This window comes from Schistocerca piceifrons, chromosome 7 (assembly GCF_021461385.2).
Source record: "Schistocerca piceifrons isolate TAMUIC-IGC-003096 chromosome 7, iqSchPice1.1, whole genome shotgun sequence".
Taxonomy (NCBI): domain Eukaryota; kingdom Metazoa; phylum Arthropoda; class Insecta; order Orthoptera; family Acrididae; genus Schistocerca; species Schistocerca piceifrons.
In genome coordinates this window covers 74,395,277-74,415,965 of record NC_060144.1, presented here as the reverse complement: position 1 = coordinate 74,415,965, position 20,689 = coordinate 74,395,277, and the positions used below count along the sequence as shown (strand labels likewise).

Here is a 20,689-nt window from a genome sequence, read left to right as displayed (position 1 = left end):
ATTTTTCTTTTAGTTCTTCTTTAATATTTGTATTATCTATTCCTATTTTTTGTCTGTATCCTAGATATTTATAGGCATCTGTTTTTTTCTATCGCTTCTATGCAGTCGCTGTGGTTATCCAATACGTAATCTTCTTGTTTAGTGTGTTTTCCCTTGACTATGCTATTTTTCTTACATTTGTCTGTTCCAAAAGCCATATTTATATCATTGCTGAATACTTCTGTTATCTTTAGTAATTGGTTGAGTTGTTGATTTGTTGCTGCCAGTAGTTTTAGGTCATCCATGTATAGCAGATGTGTGATTTTGTGTGGGTATGTTCCAGTAATTGGGGAGAAGAGAAGTTTGTGGCACAACTTGACCAGAAGAAGGGATCGGTTGGTAGGACATGTTCTGAGGCATCAAGGGATCACCAATTTAGTATTGGAGGGCAGCGTGGAGGGTAAAAATCGTAGAGGGAGACCAAGAGATGAATACACTAAGCAGATTCAGAAGGATGTAGGTTGCAGTAGGTACTGGGAGATGAAAAAGCTTGCACAGGATAGAGTAGCATGGAGAGCTGCATCAAACCAGTCTCAGGACTGAAGACCACAACAACAACAACATGTTCCAGTAATATTGTATCCATAATTTGTATTATTTAGCATATTGGATAGTGGGTTCAGAGCAAGGCAGAACCAGAAAGGACTTACTGAGTCTCCTTGGTATATTCCACGCTTAATCTGTATTGGCTGTGATGTGGTATTATTTGAATTTGTTTGGATATTAAGTGTGGTTTTCCAATTTTTCATTACTATGTTTAGGAACTGTATTATTGTTATTATGGTTATTATTATTACACTGAAGAGTCGAAGAAAATGGTACAGCTGCCTAATATCTTATAGTGCTCCCGCGAGTAAGTGGAAGTGCCGCAACAAGAAGTGGCATGGACTCGACTTACGTCTGAAGTTGTGCTAGTGGGAACTGACATCATGAATCTTGCAGGGTTGTCCATAAATCAGTAAGAGAACGAGGTGGTGGAGATCTCTTCTGAACAGTACGTTGCAAGGCATAACAGATATCCTCATTAATGTTCATGTCTGGAGAGTTTGGTCGCCAGTGGAAGAGTTCAAACTCAGAAGAGTGTTCCTGGAGCAACTCTGTAGGAATTCTGGACGTGCAGAGTGTCACATTGTCCTGCTGGAATTGCACAAATCTGTCGGGATGAACAATAATGGATGCAGGTGATCAGACAGGATGCTTACGTACGTGTCACCTGTTGGAATCGTATCTAGACGTATCAGGAGCCCCATATCACTCCAACTGCACACGACCCACATAATTACAGAGCCTCCACCAGCTTGAACAGTCCCCTGCTGACATGTAGGATCCTTGGGTTCATGAAATTGTCTCCATAACTGGACGCGTCCATCGTCTCGACACAATCTGCAACGAGACTCGTCTAACCAGGCAACATTTTCCCACTCATCAACAGTCCTTAGTCGGTGTTGACGGGCCCAGGCGAGGCGTAAAGCTTTGTGTCATGCAGTCATCAAGGGTCTACGAGTGGACCTTCGGCTCCGAAAGCCCATATCGATGATGTTTCGTTGAAAGTTTCGCACACTGACAATGGTTGATGCCCAGCATCTGCAGCAATTTGCGGAAGGATTGCACTTCCCTCACGTTGAACGATTGTCTTCAGTCGTCGTTGGTCCCTTTCTTGCAGGATTTTTTTCCGGCCTCAGCGATTTGGGAGATTTGATGTTTTACCGGATTCCTCTATATTCACGGTACACTTGTGAAAAGGTCAAACGGGAAAATACCCGCTTCGTCGCTACCACGGAAATGCTGTGTCCCATCACTCGTGCGCCGAATATAACACCGCGTTCAAACACACTTAAATCTTGATAACTTGACATTGTAGCAGCAGTAACCGATCTAACATCTGCGCCAGACACTTGCAGTCTTACATAAGCGTTGCCGAAAGCACCACCATATTCTGCCTATTTACTTACCTCTGTATCTGAATGCGCATCCCTATACCAGTTTTTTTGGCGGGTCAGTGTATTATTATTGTCAATGGAAATGTGGAAACATCACGTCCATTACCGTTAGGGAAAGAGTGCGATTCGAAAACGAACGTTCCATTATTAGCTGTGTAGGGATGAGTTATGCAGAAAAAAAGTGAGAGCTGAGGCGCATTAGATGAAACAGCACGCTGCTATTAATGACGTGTTTGTACCGTATGCGCTGCTCATCATAAGGGACTAGTTGCTGGCGGAGTAAGGCCCCGTGACAGACTCATGTACATTCGTAAACACGTCATATCACATTTGCTTCTTGTGTTATTCTAGAACAGGGTGGAATGGCATGGCATACACAAACGATGAGTACGTGGATATGCTTCTAATCCTTGGTGCATCTGACAATGGACTTGTGTAGCTGCTCGTGATAATCCTGGTCGACATCAGACAGATAAAAATGTGTTTCATCATCTGGAGCTTTACCCTTGGGAGACTGGTTCTCATCTTCCACTATCGGGTGACAGAGGTCGTCGGGGACCCACCGGACTCCAGAAACTGAGGGAGCTATTATTCTGGAGCTCATACACCAAGAACCCGAGCAAAGTACTCGTAACGTAGCAAGCCACCTGCGTGTTTCGCAACGCACGGTCGTTGACGTGCTGGGATGCACCCCTATCATTAGTCTTTAACGTAACACTTACCTCCCGCAGACCCCCGTCTGCGGATGCAGTTTGTGACTGGTTCCAGCAACAACAGGAAGCCAATTTCATAAACACTGTTATATGATCGGATAAAGCAACATTCATTTGTGAGGGTGTCTTCAATATGCGCAATGCCCACCATAGGTGTGACGTTAACCCGCACGTCCCCCGCGGGTATCAGGTTTGCTTTCGCATCATTGTCCGGGCTGGAATGTTGGGAGACAGGAGTTTGGATCCCTAGTTGTTGTTTGAACGGCTGACTGCACTGAGGTATCATGCTCCCCTCTCCAGCTATTTGTCTGACGCACTTGAAGGCGTTCCGCTTCATGTTCGGCAGAGGTTATGGTTCCCACCTGATGGTGTAACATTGGAATTAATGTGCGACGGTATTTAGACAGAACATTTCCAGGGAAATGACACGGACGGGGTGTACAGTTTTATGGCCTCCAAGTTCACCTGACCTAAATCCCGTGTATGTCTTTCTATGGGGACACTTGAAGGAGCAGGTGTATTCTACACCGCCGACACATGTGGAAGAAGTGATAGCACGTGTTCATGCTGCTCTTGTATCTGTTGATGCAGCCACGTTGAGAAGAGTCCAGAGCAGTATGATCCAGCAAGTCGAGCAATCATTCATTTGGAAAGTGTTACTGTCACTGTTTGCTAACGTGTTACATCTGACAGGCGTACTGCATGTAGTACAGACGAGTAGTAGATGTTCAGTTATTTACCTGTGCAATCATCTTCAGCATCGTCCGCCCCCGGTAGCTGAGTGGTCAGCGCCACAGAATGTCAATCCTAAGGGCCTGGGTCCGATTCCTGGCTCGGGTGGAGATTTTCTCCGCTAAGGGGCTGGGTGTTGTGTTGTCCTAATCATCATCATTTCATCCCCATCGACGGACAAGTCGCCGAAATGGCGTCAAATCGAAAGACTTGCACCCGACGAACGGTCTACCCGACGTGAGGTCCCAGTCACACGACATTTACATTTTATCTTCAGCATCTCGAAATTGATATCGTTTTTGTAATTATTCTGTCCTACAACAGGTCATTTATTTCAACTGTCTATTACTGACTTGCCTGACCACGTTTTTGTTAACTTCGCCGTTACAAAACGCTTTACTACGTAAATAATGTGGAAAACGTGTGGCTTAAGATACAGTGTATACTACAGTATTATATCGCAGAATTAAATTGGCAAACAAAAATAAACACGCCTCCTCCCAGAATCGTACCTTCGACTCAACGCATGCTAAACCAAAACGGTAGCCACTGCATCAACTGCACAGCACTAGTCCTGTATGCCGACAGAGGTAGTTACCGTACATGTGATTACAGTGTTTAGAGATTGCCCATCTTTAACATCCATTCAAAGCCGCAAATATGCGCAGGATGAAATTTTGTGAGAGACACTTTTGTGTTGCTTCTTTGTGACGAATCACACTGCGAAGTCCGAGTGCGCGAATTTTTCTTTACCCTGTATATTCTTTCTCTTTCTACATTATTTTAACAAAAAATTGTATGCACAATAACTTGCTCTTCTGTTTTCTTCCTCGTCATCGCTTTTGCAGAAAACAGTAAAGTTGTAGCTATGTAATCTCAATCGTCCAAAACTATGTAGTCCTACTCATTCGGAAACTAAAACTGTGCAAAACATCGGCATTGAAGGTACTAACGTTACAGATCCAGCACCTCGGGACGTCTCAGTCATACACTCCAAAAAATGATACTAACCGTTATACTCACTGGTTTCATGCGACTTCAATTCCCATTCTAGGTCTGCTTTTTTTATTTCAATAAACATGGCTCAAGGTCAGAGAGGGACGGGGGAGGTGAGTTAGGAGGAGATAGATTGATGCAGGGGGCAATGTACATAGAGAAGGGGACAGAGGAGATGAACTGAGAGGGAGAAGGCAGAAATTGAGAGGCACAGGGGATGAGGAGATGGACATATATAGTGGAGGGTAGTGATGCATAGATAAACATTAGAGGAGGAGGGGGTGGACAAATAGATGGGGGAAAAAAGGATGGTCAGACTGGAGGGGGAAGGAGTTTAGGATGTAAATCAAATTCCACACATACGGGGTATAACGGGTATGATACAGACATTTTATGTGTGGTACCTTAACATATGCACACATCAGTGTGTTGTTTGTTTCTTTCTCTCCATCTAATCGTTTTGCATCCTTGTGTCCACACTTTAACACCTGACCTCCTGCCTGCCGGAAAATAGGCATTACAGGCTTGCTCTTGCTATTTGTGCTTGGACGTACTAACCAACCTAAAAACATGCTACTAATAACAGTTGTAACTATTACTCCCCAAATGACGTAAATATTTATGTAATAGTGCTCAGTAACCCATTCTGTTTACAAAAGAAATATCTGAACTTACACCTGTTGGACCCTATATTTAGCAACTACGAAGCATTTCTAGATTCGCTGCTACAATAGAGTCTGAATATTTCGAGCGGGGACTTACGCGTTTCTCTTAAATCCGAGCCTTATACAAAATAAAAATTAAGTAGTGTATAGTGTGTCGTTCCCTGATCCGTTTTCTCGACTGGCTCATAGCACAGTTCCAATCAAACCACTCACTCTTCTTTGTTGTGACAGAGCCAGTGAGCCCAAACATAGGCTTCTCCCGGTTTTTAATATGTTGACAGAAGCAAAAGTTATGTTCAAAGTGATGTTTTATGTTTGTTATTGTCTGTCAGTGCAGTCCATTGCTCTGTTCCGTTTTATTTGTCGAATGTTTTTGGTTATACAACTAAAACTGAGTGCTGTAACAACGGAATGGAAACTTGTGACTTCAGATGTTAAATTAGAAGCGCTGTAACTACTTGAGAAAAGAGAAAGAGTAAACAACCTTACTCTGGAGTATAGCGTCGTGAAGTTAGTTTTTGTGACTGGAGAAGAAACCGACTCAAACAGGAACAGTCTTCGCATGTCCATCTTTCTAGAGACGGTTGCGGGACGCGGCTGTTCGCTACAGGATGTCAAACTAAACACGTTCCAGACATCTAGTTTTCTAGCATGTCGGCAGATGATGTTAAAGTGATCAAAACAGCAAAAATCGACTGATACCAGTATTGCTGACCCCTGATTTGATCGTAATCGAGGAAGAATCTCCCTACACGTCGGTCAGAGGCCTGAAGATGATAGAACTCTAAAACGGGTTGCCAAGTAAGTAAAGAATGGAAACTAGACAGCCAGAAGGTGTTTAATTTGAAACAAATGCTATGTAGTACCTCTTAATCCCGATTTTAACCAACATGGTTGGGAGTGTCAGTGAACTTACTGATGATAATTACTTATGAAGAAAACGCCACCATTACAAAATATCATTTATTTAAAATGACCGGTTTCGGCACACACAGTATGCCATCTTCAGATTGACTGCACGATTTTCTGGAGCTGCGGAAGTGTTGAGCAGCTGCGCGTTGTCAAGGCTATAAGCTATTATATTGAGAACATGCAGCTGCTCAGCACGCCGCCAGCTCCAGCAAATGGTGCAGTCAATCTGAAGATGGCCTACCATGTGCCGAAATCGGTCATATTAAATAAGTGATATTTTATGATCGTGACAGTTTCCTCATAAATAATTACCTTTTACCCGCAAAAAATGTCGAGAAGTCGGAGATTGAGAAAACACGTGAGGCGCTGTCGATGTGGTTTTTTCTTGCCAATGTCGTTTTATAATGTTACTTAAAATCCGTCCTGATTGCAAATTTCTTCCTCGTCACTCACACGACCGGCTTCGGCCCATTCAGAACCATTCCCAGATCTGTAGAAATAATGATTATTTTTACAGTTCTGGGGATGGTTCTGAATGGGCCGAAGCCGGTCGTGTGAGTGACGAGGAAGAAATTTGCAATCAGGACGGATTTTAAGTAACATTATAAAATAACTGATTGCTGTTGTCCCATAAGACATTATGTCTGTTTTTGCAAGAAATGTCGTTTTAAATTTCGATAGTGCAAGGGGGTCACTTTGCTCTGCTGTAAAACACTGTGAGAACGCGGCCGCACAGTGACTCACCGCGTCGAACTCGTCCTGGCGCTGCATGTGGTTCTGGATGAAGAGCACGTTGTGGATGGCCTTCTCGAGCTCGAAGGGGTACTTCTTGCGCGTGGCGACGTCGCTGAGCGAGCCGTCGAGCCCGACGACGGAAGGCAGGCCGCCGAAGGCGCCGGCGCTGCCGCCGAAGCGGTTGGTGGCGCTGTGCAGGCCGTTGCAGCCGCCGGGCCGCTGCAGGTGGTGCAGCTGCAGGTGGTGCTGGTGCTGGTGCAGGTGGTGGTGGCGCAGCGAGTCGGGCGACGAGGCGGCCGAGGAGGAGGCGGCCGCCGCCGCCACCGCCGCCGCCGCCGCCGCGCTCAGCTTGGAGTTGTGCGCGTGCCGCAGCAGACGCTTGCTCGCCAGGTCGGCCAGCAGCTGCTCGGGCACGCGCATCAGCAGCAGCTTCGGCAGCCGCCGGATGAACACCTGCGGCCGGCCACGCGCAAGCGGTCAGCATCAGCACTCACTCGACGTTCACGTCAAACAGTGCGCTCGTGAGGATACGGGGGAAACGAATCTTTATTACTGAACGTCTGCATTGGTCACCCCCTCCCTCCCCCCCCCCCAAACTCTGTAAGTCCCTCCAGATCCTTGAGCGTCATGCACTCCACCTCGCCTTCCGTATACACCTCCTGTCCCTCACGTGGATCCTCTATGCTCTCACTCCTTTCCCCCATCTACTCCTATTCCTCGAACATACCCTACACCTCCCGCTTCCTTGATCCCCCTCACCCCTGGTTGCTCCTCTCCTCTCCTCTCCTCTCCTTTCCTCTCCTCTCCTCTCCTGTCCCAGCCCCCTGCCACGCCTTCACTGTTGTGCCCCCCTGCCCTCCATCTCTACATCCTTCATCTCCTTCCCCATGGTGGTTCCCATCAACTCCCCCTCCCAGATGATGCCCTCTCCCTCCATTTATCCCTCCTATCAACTCTGATCCTCACCTCCCCTCCTCTGTCCTTTCCCTGGGTTCCCTCTTCCCCCTTTCCATCCTGTATTTCTCCCCACCTAACCTCTCCCTACCCTCCCCCTCCAAGTCCTTTTGTATTCTCCTCCTCTTATGGGTCCTCATCCCCCATTGGCTCCTTTCTCCCCTACCCCCTTCACTTTTCCTCTCCTTCCCTCCTTTTTTATTTTTCCATCATCTGTCAAGTTTCCCCCCACCTGCTATCGGTTGTGGTATGTCATATCTGCCAACCTTTTAGTGCAGTGTTCCAGTGAATATTCAGTGTTGTTTCGTCTTTCCAAGTGGTGCGAACAGAAACTATGCTGTCGCTGGGTGTCAATTTTATGTCTTTTGCCAACAGAAACCAGACGGTCGCCGTGTTTTTTAATTGTCTGTCTATTATTTTACCAGTCTGCTTCATATGTATTTTATTAGCATCATCATCCCTTTGTTCTATCTTTTAAGTTCTGTGGTGTCACCGCCAGACACCACACTTGCTAGGTGGTAGCCTTTAAATCGGACGCGGTCCGGTAGTATACGTCGGACCCGCGTGTCGCCACTGTCAGTGATTGCAGACCGAGCGCCGCCACACGGCAGGTCTAGAGAGAGTTCCTAGCACTCGCCCCAGTTGTATAGCTGACTTTGCTAGCGATGGTTCACTGACAAATTACGGTCTCATTTGCCGAGACGATAGTTAGCATAACCTTCAGCTACGTCATTAGCTATGACCTAGCAAGGCGCCATTATCATTTGCTATTTATCTTGTGATGCATGTATCGTCAAGAGCTATGTTCACCACTTATGGATTAAAGTTAAGTATTCCAGCAGCTTCGTACTTTATTTGCTAGTCTCAATTACTTTACCTGTTCCAGACCTCACGCCAGCCTGCGTGAGCTTAAACGCGTGCCTTTTGGCTTCCTCTCATAGTGACTTGGCTGTCTTGCCAAGTCACAACAAGTTCCACGATTTTTTTGCCATGTTACCATTTAAGTCTCCGATTTCATCGCCTATTTTTATTATATATTATCTTCACCTTTTTAAAACAAAGTCTGTAGGCTAAAGAGCGGCATACTAAGCTGCTGCCAGCTCGCCCCCTTCGGGGGGAATCGAAATTCAATAAAGAAAAAAAAAAGGTCACCCTACTACCGCCTTCCGGATGATGTTCGCCATGACATCTACCCTTTTTACCAACTGTAGCCTGGCCTTGTTCCCCCCACCCCTCCCTACAGTCCACAGACCCCATTTCCTATCCCCTCTTTCCCCGTAAGCGGTTCCCCCCCCCCCCCTGAGTCACTGAACTCACCCCTCAGCTGTTTTCCTATCCCATCCTTTTCCTCCCCAGCCCCTACAATGCATCTCCCACTCCATCCCCATCCCCCTTCCCTCTGCCCTTCTAATACCAACCCTTTCCCCCTCCAGTCCCTCCTCCCTCCTATCCCCACCCCTGGCAGATCCCCCCAGCCTTTTATTCATCATCGAGTGTGCTGTGTCAGTGTTCTGTCCGGTGCAGATCTACAGTGACGTCATGTGGTGTGGTTTTTAATTGTATCCTCTACTCGTGTATAGTTTTGCTATCCGTGATTTTTCCAAGCTACGCCCCCCATCACGTGGTGTTTCAATCGTTCTTCAACTTTTTATGCTCCTGCCATACTCGGACATGTGTCTGTTAATTCTCACAATGTGTGGATTTTTTATGTAAAATACATTTCTGATTTTTAAATCCATTTTACAGTCACCCCCTTTTTTGAATACTTTCTTCCATTATGTTCCTGCCAGCCGCTGTGGCCGAGATGTTCTAGGGGCTTCAGTCTGGAACTGCGCTGCTGCTATGGTTGCAGGTTCGAATCCCGCCTCAGGCATGGATGCGTGTGATGTTCTTAGGTTGGTTAGGTTTAAGTAGTTCTAAGTCTAGGGGACTGATGACCTGAAATGTTAAGTCCCATAGTGCTTAGAGGCATTTGAACCACTATGTTCCCCCTTGTTTATATCTATGTTCAACCATGTTTCTCCCTTTTATTGTTTTAAATGTCCTCCTGTAGAATTGTAACATCTCTACGCTGAAGAGCAGCACCTATGCTGATGCCAGCCCGCACCAGGAGGGGAACTGAAAGTTCAATAAAGGAAAAAAAAAAAAAATTGGTCACCCTGATCACCAATCCCGTTTGCAGGTTGCCTGCACAACAGATTCCAGGGAAAATGAAAGTGTTCTATGTTGTATCATGGAATGCTTTTCAGACTGTAGCGAGCACCGTAGTGGAAATATTACATTACACTGACTTAAAAAAAAAGCACCTTGAACGACTAGAGATAATTCAAATAACAAGCACATTAGTATGTTCTGCAAAAATTATTAGCTTTTGAACCATGTTGGTCTGCGTTTTCAAGGCCGGGCCGACATCTATATCGCTGTGCAACAACACCTACCGGTTAAAAATGCCTCCAGCTCTCGTTATCGTCGTAAACCGAAGGTAATCGACCAGTGAGATTTGAACAAACGTGCAAGATACATCGCAGACGTATGTGCAAATCGTATCGTCAAATCAGAGAGACACATTATTGTCATGAGAGAATGTGATGCATCCATTCAGTTGGGTAGCTGGTTGATTTGGGGAGTGGGACTAAACAGGGAGGCCCTTTCACACGTATTATCCTGGAATTTGTCCGAGCGATTTAGGGAAATCACGGAAAAACCTAAATGAGGATGGCCAGACGCTGGTTTGAACCGTCGTCCTCCCGATTGCGTGTTCAGTTTGCTTACCACTGCACCACCTCGCTCATCCACCCGCCAAACTGCTGCTCGTGTAGGACAAAATCCTTCAGGACGGTGTAGGGTGTGTGCCGAATGGTTCACGGAAGGCCACGTAACACTACAAAATGGGTCGTGTCGTACTACCCACACCACCCCCTGAGAAGACCGACATCTCACCCAATGGCATTGCAGGACAAATCTGCGTCCTCCTCGGCTCAGGGGCAACAGCGGGAAAGTGTAACATATCATACAGGGGGCGTCAGTACGTCCCCGAATATTACGGCATGGGTTACGTACGCGTCATCCACTTCTCCGCCTACTACTAACGAATGTGCAGATACACATCAGATGGAAATGGCGTATAGAACGACGTCACTGCTGGAGACAGATAGTGTTTTCGGTCAAATGCCGGTTCTGTTTGTTTCAAAATTATGGCCGTATTTCGGTTCGCCTCAGACAGGGGGGTTGGCATCACTCTGACTACGTTTGCACAGGACCAACTCATAGCCTTGTGGTGTGGGATGCTATTGGGTACAACGACAAATCACAGTTGGTTTTGCCCGCAGCTCGTGGCCTAGTGGCTAGCGTTGCTGCCTCTGCATAACGGGGTCCTGGATTCGATTCCCAGCCGCGTTGGGGATTTTTCCTTGCTCAGGCACTGGGTTTTTGTGTTGTCATCATCCTTCCATCATCACCATCATCATTCGTGATTGTCGCTAGACTGGAGTGCGTAAAACGTTGGAGTGTGAAAAAATTACGACTTTGTACGCGCAGTTGAGCGCCCCACAAACCAAACATCATCATCACAGCTGGTGTGTGTCCAGGGCACTGTGTCCAGTGTGAGCTACGTGAATGACATCCCGTTCCGCACAACATCCCAGACGCCTTTCACCAAGACATGCACGATCACATGTTGCTCCACGAAGACGTGACTTCTTGATGTCACAGGATGTGAGCTTTTGCCCTGGCCCGCCAGATAACCAGACTTGCCACCAACCGAAAAAGTGTGGGATACGGTGAATAGGCGGTTGCAGCACTGCGACCCAATGCCAACTACCTCAGACGAACTTCGGAACCAGGTGAACGCAGCATTGATGGATTTGCCACATCACGCATGGCACAAGTTATCAGAGCCCATGGCGGACCGTGTAGCTACTAGGCAACTGGACACATGCTGAGCAGAGTGACTTAAATGCTAATCTTTCTGCAGAATATGTTGCGTGAAAATGAATGGCCTATCTCTAGTCATTCAAGGTGTTCTGTTTTTTCTGAATTTATTTGCATGACCATCTTTCACATCAGATGGTAGAGTCAATTATTATTGGCTCCCCTATCGTAAGCTTACAGCATCTTCTTTGGACATCCTGGAAGTAGGCATACATATTTTTGCACATTTTGGAAGTTATTGATTAGAAACGGTATTTGTTTGTAAAGTTGATGTGCCATTTACTTACTATCTTTTGTTGGCAGATTCGGCAAACCAATACTTTTACTCCTTACCATTCAAAGTTTTTTATGACGCTAGCTGTATGTGGGCACTGAAATGTGTCGGTGGTAACAGATGAAAATTTATGTCGGATTAGGGCTTTAATTTGCCTTTCCCACTTGACGCGGGCCATCGCTTTGTTACCTCAGCCATCTGAACTTGCTCCCGTTCTAACTCAAGTTCCCAGCCTGTTACGCACTACTGACATCGTGACACACTTAAACCCCTTATTCGCAGTTCCTGATCACCGTAAGAGAGAGGGAATAGTGTGCATCCGCACTGAAAGAAAATATCGTTCATAGTCCCACCTTGCTGACACAAACGCGCGCGTCTCTTTGGTCTCTGCTGGCGAGGCCTCTTTGTGTGTAGAAATTACGTGTTTGTTAGGCGACGCAATATACTGTACTGAGTGAAAAAGTTTCAAGTGACACGGGGTAGGTAATACAAGTATTCTATTAACCAAAGAGTATTCATGTGTGATTTATGCTTGCGTACAGCATCAACACGTGCGATAAGGAGATATTTCAACAACAATTTCCTAATACTAAATTTCCTAATCCAAACAAGATTCATCGATTTTTCAATAAATTTCGTGAAACGGTGTTACTGACAAGAAAGGTACACAGTCATATACAGTATGAAATTTTCACTCTGCAGCGGAGTGTGCGCTGATATGAAACTTCCTGGCGGATTATAACTATGTGCCGATCCCGAGTTCGAGTCTCAGTCCGGCACACAGTTTTAATCTGCCAGGAAGTTTCATATCAGTGCACACTCCGCTGCAGAGTGAAAATCTCATTCTGGAAACATCCCCCAGGCTGTGGCTAAGCCATGTCTCCGCAATATCCTTTCTCCCAGGAGTGCTTATTCTGAAAGGTATGCAGGAGAGCTTCTGCGAAGTTTGGAAGGTAGGAGACGAGGTAATGGCGGAATTAAAGCTGTGAGGACGGGTCGTGAGTCGTGCTTGGGTAGCTCAGTTGGTAGAGCACTTGCCCGCGAAATGCTAAGGTCCCGAGTTCGTGTGTCGGTCCGGCACACAGTTTTAATCTGCCAGGAAGTTTCAGCCACCTACAGTGCTTACAGAAGCATCTCCACATGACTCTGGACATGCTGGTGAAAGGCCTCCTGCAAATCCGTTCGGCATATTTTTCAGCAAATGGGAATTTTGTATGAACCATACAATCCCACGAGCCGGAGGGTTGGCTACCAAGTTACAAGCCTATAAAATATCTGCATCCAGGTTAAGTGCCACAACTTAAACCGGATGACCCTTCAAAAGGTTGCAGTTCTGTAAATGTTCGGAAAGTAGGAGTGTGATGTGATGATGTTAGTGGTGAGAAAATAGTAGGCCCTATTCTTTTCCCTTAAACATTTAACGGGGCGAGATATGTAGATAATATTTTGCTGCCTTTTGTTGACCAACTAAGTGAGAGAGAACGTGCTTCGCGGCCCTTCAGCAGGGCTCTGCGGTGGCACACGGAGCCAGCTTGTCATTAAATAAGACTCATGGCCTGTTTCAAGACACATTTACCACATGAGACCCCCTGTTCCCCCGACTTAACCTATTGCGATTTTTATTTCTGGGGACGTTAGAATAGAACGTGTACAAGTGAATTCCACAGGATTTAGAGGAACTTAAAACCAGCATTCGTCAAGAAACTGCTGTCACTTCTCAAAGGGAACTACAGAGTGTAAAGAACAATTTCGAAAATAGGTGTCAGAAATACCTGAATAATGCAGTGGGGCACTTCTAGCATCTCCTTGCTTAATACACGTGTATAATCTCCGCTGAACATGTAAGACATATTCAATAATACACTGTCTCTCTCTCTCTCTTTCTCTCTCTTCCCTACACACACATAAAAACACACACACACACACACACACACACACACACACACACACACTTACACACACACACACACATTAAATATTAACTTTTCTAAAAGATTAAAAGGCAGACAACGATCACAGCCTACACGAAAATCAAATGAACAACCATAAATACAGCAATACCGTGCTGAGTGCGAACAGATGTAACTGCACTTCTATTTCTGAAGTGAGGTGAAATGCAAATGACCCCAATGCTGCGTAAGAGAAAGTGCAAAAAGGCAAAAAAGACTCACGTCCAGAATATGCCTTACGGGCGTGTGAGTTCCCACTATCAGGACGAGAAGGTTCTTTGGTGCTCGAGAGATGTTAAGTGCCAGCTTAGGAGCACCGTGGGGTGGTGGTGGGATGCACGAGGAATCGGATGGACAGTCGGTTACGGGACCACTGGCGGATGTCAGACGAAAGTGTGAACCGGGCAACGTCTGACAGAGGTTCACACGAGGGTGCCACATACGGTGTTGGTGCTTCCTTGTCGACAGGCTCACCAGTTGCTGCTCGTCGACTTTCTGACTACTTTCATATAGATGTCGGTTGAAAATGGTGAGTCCCCTTGTGCCATCTTGTCTTTGAGGTCTCTTTGGCATTACATCATCACGTTGTGTATTAGCGCTGACAGCGATTCCTCAATACATGGGCCCTATCTTATTTGGTCCATGCTTCAGGTAATTTTTGTTTTCGCCAAGGGTTAAATGAGCACAACAACTGATTTTTCTTCCAGTCTCTTAGATTTCTACAGTTATGATATACGTTTATTTGTGCTTGAGGACGTTCATAAAATTTATTGAGCAACACCACCTACCCGACCACTCCGGGTCTTGCTTTATTAAGAAAAATTCAGTAAAGTGTTCGTGATGGGGTCTTGTACCCATTAATAACTCCACGAGTTCAAGGCTAATGATTCTTTCTCTGTCTTACAAAGTGTGTTTGCTCTTGTTACGCGTCCTGCACCGGGAGACGTTTGGCTGTACATATAGCGAACGTCTAGGGGTCACCTACACCCGCTTGTGTGTGTCCTCTTGAAGACCTGTTCATGAAAGGTACTGTGTTTTTTTAAGAAAAAGTCTTTGGTATTTGTTTACATAGTCACTCTTTAGTAGTCTTCTTCACTGGTTGTCAAGTGTTTGAGATTATATCGATTTGGTTATTTATTGAAGGACTTCAAAAGAAAATACAAAGGTCATATGATTCCATGTCTTCCGTATAATATTTCACGATTACGGGCTATAGTTGATTTTTTGTTTATCGCTTAAGATTTCTAAGTTTTTGAAGAATTACATTTTTTTTTCAAGAACTGTATTGTCTTATGTATATTCGGCGTTTTCTTATGTGTCCCACTTGAGTACACTGTGATTCCAAGCTTTGGTTTACAATTAAAAAGAAGATTCTTTCAAAAATTGCTAAATCTTTATTTACAAAATAATTATCTGTATGAACTGTAAACTTTCACTGCACATTTCTGACATCTGCGAAAATGCAGTTTTCGACTTTGTTATCATGATTTGAAAATGGGTCTCGGCCTAATCTTCGAATGAATAAGAAGTAAAAATTTGCACTGGTTTATCGTTCTATTGATTAACAGAAGTTGCTGATCCAAGATACTCCATTATGCTGGAAGTTCGTATGTAAAATAATTGTTCTTGCTCGCTGATTTAATATATATGTTTGGCAAGTGTACTTATTTCCTGCAAGCACACGCTCGTTGTTGTGAAAATAATAAAGATTTTTAGCTGTTATTGCATTTTTGTCTCAGTCACCACCACTCCAGGATCCCCATGTCGTGTTATCACATTTCTTTCGATCTCAACCCAAGCTAAAAAAGAAGGAAAAAACAGTAGCTTGCAGAATATGTAAACAAGTGGGAGGTACACCATAAGTAAATTCCACACCAACTTCATAAAGAGACACTCTTTCTAATCTATCAAAACAAAAATGTAGAAACAAATGTGTCCATACTTCAAGAATGACCACAGAAGATGCTTTGTAATAAAAGTGAAATGTGTTCGGTGTAAAACTCTCATTAATTAACTGCAGTAAGCTTTAGGCAGAGAAACCAATAATAGTTTAAATGTAGAATATTCTCTTATTCCGTTGTTAAACGATGGTAGCCTATTAATGTTATGTGCTGCTGTCCATTTCTGAAATTAAATAAATTCCTCTGGAAAATTAAGATTTTTTCCAAATGTGAAAACAATATTTCATTTATTTTAAAAGCGTTGCAATGCAGAAAATCTTATCACTAATGTATTTAATAAAGTCTCTGTTACTTTATCACTCTGCCAAACACCAGTACTCTCTAAGTGAAATCAAATTATGCAGACATGTTATTAAAATCAGTTATAAGTTAAATACATTTTGAAGTTGAAGCTATGTAAAACTGACTGAAATTCCCATTTTTATGTAGGTAAAATTTTTAAGATATTAACAAAACTCAGTTAATTTTCTAATATCAAATGTTTCATGGTAAGAAAAACCTTCTTCTGTTTCAAGGTGCAGGATGGCGCTAGAATGAGGAAATATGACTTAGCGTTATACAAGGTGTCCCATAAGGTTTGGGCAATATTCGGGTATACGAAAGGAATAATCGTTCAAATCAAATAAGTATAGTAAAGGTGGGTTCTAAAATGTATACCTGAAGAGGTGTGAGCAGTTGTCCATCTTCACCACTGTGAAACACGTCTCTTCCACTGAACAACAACACATAGCTCTTATATTATGTATTTTGTAGCCCATGTTTACTAGACTTATTTTCTTCGAATGATCGCACCCTGCATAAACAGTTTTAAAAATAGATAGAATTTTACGTCACAAAGTTCTATAACTAGGGAACTAATAATATATTACAAATAATTTTAATATATTATATAGCTCTTAAATATGTACAAATCCAAAAATTTACAAATGCTGGCTAAAATATAATCCCACGTCTAGCAACAACAAAAATTGTAGGAAATATGAGAAACTCCTTATGCCAGTCACTAGCGGCGCAATCCTTCATTAGATTCTAAAACCAGTCACTAGACTGAAGTACACACCCAGAAATATCATGTGTTCCTGGGTACGCTATCTGCTACGTACAACAGTCTCCCCTACTTCGCATAGTTATTGAAAATTTAAAAATTTAAAATGCTGTCATAATCTGCACATTCCGACGTACAAAGGGCAGTCAAATGAAAACGAGACGCATGGGATAAAGTACGTAAACTGTTTATTATTTCAAAAGTAATCGCCATAGCTGTTAATAAATTTACCACGTGGGCCCATCCACACGTTTTCAAGGTAGGCTTAGAAGACCTTATATATTCTCTATGCAATTTAGATACCTCACTATGTGATTTCCACATTGTTGGAGCCCGGAAAAAAAGAAAAAAAAATACATAACATTCGCGTCCGTCGATTTACTTCGACGACGAGGTGTACAACTGGGTAATATAACGGTTCCGTCCACAACATTTTTTCCATGAAGGCAGTGACCGTCTTGTCTCCATAGAATAAAAGTGTTAACAGTTATGGGCATTAATTTTGAAGTTATGAACGGTTTGTTTACTTTTTTTACCACTCGTCTAGTTTTTATTTGACCACCCCTCATATAATGTTAAAAGTTTAACACCATAATTCAAATACTGAAGTTAGAAACTGTATACATATGCTGAGACAGCGCAACTCACAGCATGCAAATTTTCCACACTATTTTTCATCAGGCATTTGAGAATGATACCACTTACCGATTTCCGGTAAACTGTACATATAATTTCAAACGTCTTCTCCATGTGACCCCCACAAAATAACGAAATAGGAAGAAAAAAATATAGCTTACTACATGTTCGCCGTTGATGCAGCAAAACCTCAGCAACAGGCACTGTTTTTTGATCTATTGCATCTTTTCTAGTAAATCTAGCTCTTATCCTTGGCTCTGAGATGTTGCACAGCGATCGCAGCTCCCTCTGGCAATATGACAGCGAGTATGATTAAAGGATTATCTGTGGAGGAACCAAGAGGAAATGAAGCCTCCTATCGCTACCCCACCTGTCACTAGGTTGGCGTAACCTGGGTAGTTTAAACAGGGGGTGGGTTCGCCTCTGTCTGGAGTGCAGTGCCGGGGAACCTCAGGAGTGGATTACTGAAATCCCGCCGAGCTGTCAGAACGTGTTTACCGAAATTGTTAAATTCTCACATTCTGCTTATTGCTACTGAAGTCCGCGCCCGCGTGGAATTTACAGGCTAAATTATATAAGCGAGGATTTGTGCGTTAAAAAAATCCGTTTAATATTTTAGTTAGATGTTTGTATATTTAATTATACTGGAAGTTTGATCTGTGAAACGTAAGTGTACTTGTCACCTTTAATTTGGGTTAATGTTAGCTTCCGCCTCTACAAAGAAGTCTGTTGTGAAGTTCGTTAGTAGTATAGTTAGCAGCGTAAGATAAGTGCTTCTATCTGACTGTTATTAATAACTATCAGCTGATATTAGTTCTGGCTCACGGTATTGGTAGATGTTTAATATTATCACAGACTGTCTGTTCCGTGGAGTGAAAGTGGACATTCGTGTTGCGCGAATGTTATCAGGATTAGTATTAAGAATCGTGTGACTTATGATTAATTTAAACATTTTGGATAAATACTGTGCTCAATCTGTAGTTGTCTTCCTAATATGTCTTATTCGTTGAGGTTAACGTATTGCGTATTCTGCTTCAGGTTATGCATATCGTGTGTTTATTGTATTTAGGTGGTTTATATGAAAATTTTAGTTTTTTTAGGACACATTGTGTCAGCTTGGCCTGGACTGTCTATGTGCTCAGGAGCCGCAGAATTTAGGGAAATTGGTTAAGAGTTGGCTCAGTCATTGTTCCAGCAGGATTTGTTACAACCATTTAATTCTGAAGATTCCTTACGTCAACTGTAAGTGGTGTCTTAAATTTTCTACTAACTTCTTAGAAGATTGTTAAATTTCGAGAATCGCTCTGTAAGAAATTGCATTAACTACTCAGAACCTAATCATTATTTACTATAATATTGGCTGTGACTTGAGCTTACACTTATTGGAATTAATTTGAGCTGTAGGGAATTTTGTTGAGTGTGTTTCTGCTCTGGCGTCGGTGCTGTTTACAGAACCTTGTTAGGTCAACTCATTCTCAGTCCAGCAGGCTTGCACAGCCACCTGTTCATGCGATTCTATGCGCAAGCCTTGGGCAACTAGAGCTCGCGCTGTAAGTCTGTCGCAGTGTTATTCCTTCCAACGGCAGCCGTGATTTCTAACGCTGCTGTTTAAAGTTGAAATTTTAGAGCAATTCTGAGGCATTCTGTTTGTTAATTAAAGGTGCTTCCTTTTTATAATCTTATTGCATAAGTTATTTAAACATTTTACTAACGGCTGAGATCTGAAACGTCATTCTCATTTAATGTTAATTTTAATTATTTGAACATTATTCTCAAATGCTATAAGCATTGCTACCATGCCTGTTGTATGAGGTTTTAAATCTTTTGTTCTCCTCCTTTGGTCATTTTGTAATATAGTTTAAGAATTTTTTGGCTGTGGTCTTTTAAGTGGCCTGTTCAGTTTTATTATATTTTTTATTGATGTCTTCGCCTCATGAAGTTTTGGTAATTTTTATGGCTCTTTAAATGTGGTTCGAAGATGGTATCATTGGTCTTAATTCTTATGGTCTGGCAAACAGTTATTGCCTGGCAGTTATAATTAGAATTTTCTGCCTTTACTGATTATTGTTCAGTATTAACATTAATCGTTGTTTAATTATATTCTTAATTTGGTTTAATGTAATTTAGCCTGTGTAAAATAAATTTGTACATTCTGCGAATGAATGAACTGTGCCAAGTCTCCATTGGTCTACTCTCTCCTCGTTTTCCTCCTAGCGAAATCAAGACGCCGTATCTTCAGATTTCAATTGAAGTATGTAAAAAGTAGCATTTCTTGTAATGGAGTGCTAATTCCTCAGACTATACTCATACACAGTTGCATACCGTTTCATAAAGACAGAATTTATCGATTTCTGTTAAACTTTTAACACGCTGTTCTATACAGATGAGGGCGGACAGCCTCTGGTACAATAGAAGACGAGTTACATGAGAAATAGTGAAGGTAGCAGAGGATCAAACAGCAAAAGAACGAAGTTCCGTAGAAGAATTGAGTATTGAATACAACTGATGAAAGGAGATAATATAAAAATGCAACAAGTAAAGCAGGCCACAGTCGAATAAAGCCGTTTACAAAAAACGATTACTACTCACAAAGAATGTGACATGGATAAACGGCAGTGGATGGAGGAGCATTGAATGAGCGATTTAGTTTCGTTGCACATCATAATAGGCCCCCCTCCCCATGAACCATGGACCTTGCCGTTGGTGGGGAGGCTTGCGTGCCTCAGCGATACAGATAGCCGTACCGTAGGTGCAACCACAACGGAGGGGTATCTGTTGAGAGGCCAGACAAACGTGTGGTTCCTGAAGAGCGGCAGCAGCCTTTTCAGTAGTTGCAAGGGCAACAGTCTGGATGATTGACTGATCTGGCCTTGTAACAATAACCAAAACGGCCTTGCTGTGCTGGTACTGCGAACGGCTGAAAGCAAGGCGAAACTACAGCCGTAATTTTTCCCGAGGGCATGCAGCTTTACTGTATGATTACATGATGATGGCGTCCTCTTGGGTAAAATATTCCGGAGGTAAAATAGTCCCCCATTCGGATCTCCGGGCGGGGACTACTCAAGAGGATGTCGTTATCAGGAGAAAGAAAACTGGCGTTCTACGGATCGGAGCATGGAATGTCAGATCCCTTAATCGGGCAGGTAGGTTAGAAAATTTAAAAAGGGAAATGGATAGGTTGAAGTTAGATATAGTGGGAATTAGTGAA

At 43.4% G+C, this 20,689-nt stretch overlaps 1 protein-coding gene across 1 annotated transcript in view; it reads right to left on the bottom strand.

Annotated features, from left to right (window-relative positions):
• The window catches only part of LOC124804857 (acetylcholine receptor subunit alpha-L1), a 617,332-nt gene that overhangs the window by 41,928 nt on the left and 554,715 nt on the right, over positions 1–20,689 (bottom strand). Inside the window, exon 7 of the mRNA XM_047265212.1 lies at positions 6,742–7,185. Within this exon, the coding sequence (XP_047121168.1) occupies positions 6,742–7,185 (444 nt within the window). The remainder of the gene's footprint in view (positions 1–6,741; positions 7,186–20,689) is intronic.